General features: G+C 39.2%; 1 protein-coding gene across 1 annotated transcript in view; it reads left to right on the forward strand.

The window, feature by feature from the left end:
- Window positions 1-1,478: 1,478 nt before the first annotated feature.
- Window positions 1,479-1,532, forward strand: part of LOC112149514 (NLR family CARD domain-containing protein 3) — a gene marked incomplete at its 5' end in the record, with an annotated part of 12,443 nt that continues 12,389 nt past the window's right edge. Inside the window, 1 exon segment of the mRNA XM_024277246.2 lies at window positions 1,479-1,532. Within this exon segment, the coding sequence (XP_024133014.1) occupies window positions 1,479-1,532 (54 nt within the window).

Below are 1,532 nucleotides of genomic sequence, written 5' to 3' on the forward strand. Positions count from 1 at the left end.
CTGTACGAATTCGTCCATCTTTATAGTCTCTTAATCTTACTTTGTGTCATGCTTTTTCCCCCTGGCTGATCACCACTCCTCCTTAATGGGTATCACTTGTGTCTTATTGTTTCTCCCTCTCTTTGCTGTATTTAATGGTTTCCTCCCATCACTTTCCCTGCAGGTTTGTTTTGTTACACTGCACACAAGCCGCTTCTCTCTTGCCAGGTTTTTTGAGCCTTGACTTTGCCTTAGTCATTTTGATTCAGTTTTTCAGCTTTTTTGGTTTTTGGATTTTTTTGTTATTAAAAATGTAGTCTTTAGAACTGCCTGCTGTCCTGCATTTGTGTCCGAACACCAAAGCCTGACACTTTGAGCAATCTCATACTCTGGATTAGCACACAATAGTCAGTACTCTTTTTTATTATTATTTCTTTTATTAATATCTGTTCTGTTTCATTTAACCTAAAGACATCAGAGCCAGCTGTTTACGAAAATTTGGTTTAATAAAGATGCCTTTACTGCGCCACAATGTGAGTGATAAAGTAATTAATTACATTACTGTTACAGACAACATTTCGTTTTTCCTTTCTCCATTGGGCTGCAAATTAGGCAGAGAAATTGCTCTTAATTTTTCATATGCAAGGTCTTAAAATTGTCTAAAAAGATCTTAAAAATTCTTAAATTTAACTTGACGAAATGTATAGGAATCCTGTATAATTTTTGTTTTCCTGTGACTGTTTATTAGCGCCACAACTTCCAAAATTTTTGAGGAGGGCATAGCATCATAGCATTAGCGTAGTCAGTGTCTAACGCTAGCTCTAAATCAACCCTTTTTATTAAACTTTCTGTTACTCCTGCAAGTCCAGCAGGTTCATCGTCCAGTTCTGTCCCAATCCTGTTAGAAATCTTCCCACGTGCCATTGCTTCATCAGGCAAACGCTACATGGAGGTGAATTAAAAGGTGGGAGGTCCTCATATTGGGTGCACTTGTGAACCTCGTGTGCAGACAGAGGAGAAAAACTGAGTTCACCAAAAAGAATAACAAACTTGCCTAGCTTGGCACAAATATTTCTCAAAGTGAACATTAATTTAATATTACATCATACACTAATTATTTACTACGAGGTATGGAATGAAACTTTTGTTTGTCATCAAAAGTAAACGGCGACTGCTTCACGCAGTGGCGTGAATTTTCCCAGGGTACCACCTACTTTTAAGGCCCATGTAATCGTGATCTGAGATTTATACACATATGCAAACATTCTGTATAACAGGAGGCAGATTGACTAGGTCTCCGGCCTATCAGGGCGCAGAACACAGCGAGCAGCTTGAATTCAACAAAGGCATGCAAAACGGCCCTGAAAAATATTTATAAAACAGCGGGATCACAAAAGATGAACCGTGATATGGAGAGGGAACACTGTACGGAATGTTTGAAGTGAAAACTTGTCCTGTTTGCTTCCAAATTCCACGAAGACATTTGTCTGTGTTTGCAGAGATCTGCCGCTCATGGAGGAAGTGCTGCCGTTACCGTTCAGCTGTCTGTCCAT

Source organism: Oryzias melastigma, linkage group LG13 (assembly GCF_002922805.2).
Source record: "Oryzias melastigma strain HK-1 linkage group LG13, ASM292280v2, whole genome shotgun sequence".
Taxonomy (NCBI): Eukaryota; Metazoa; Chordata; class Actinopteri; order Beloniformes; family Adrianichthyidae; genus Oryzias; species Oryzias melastigma.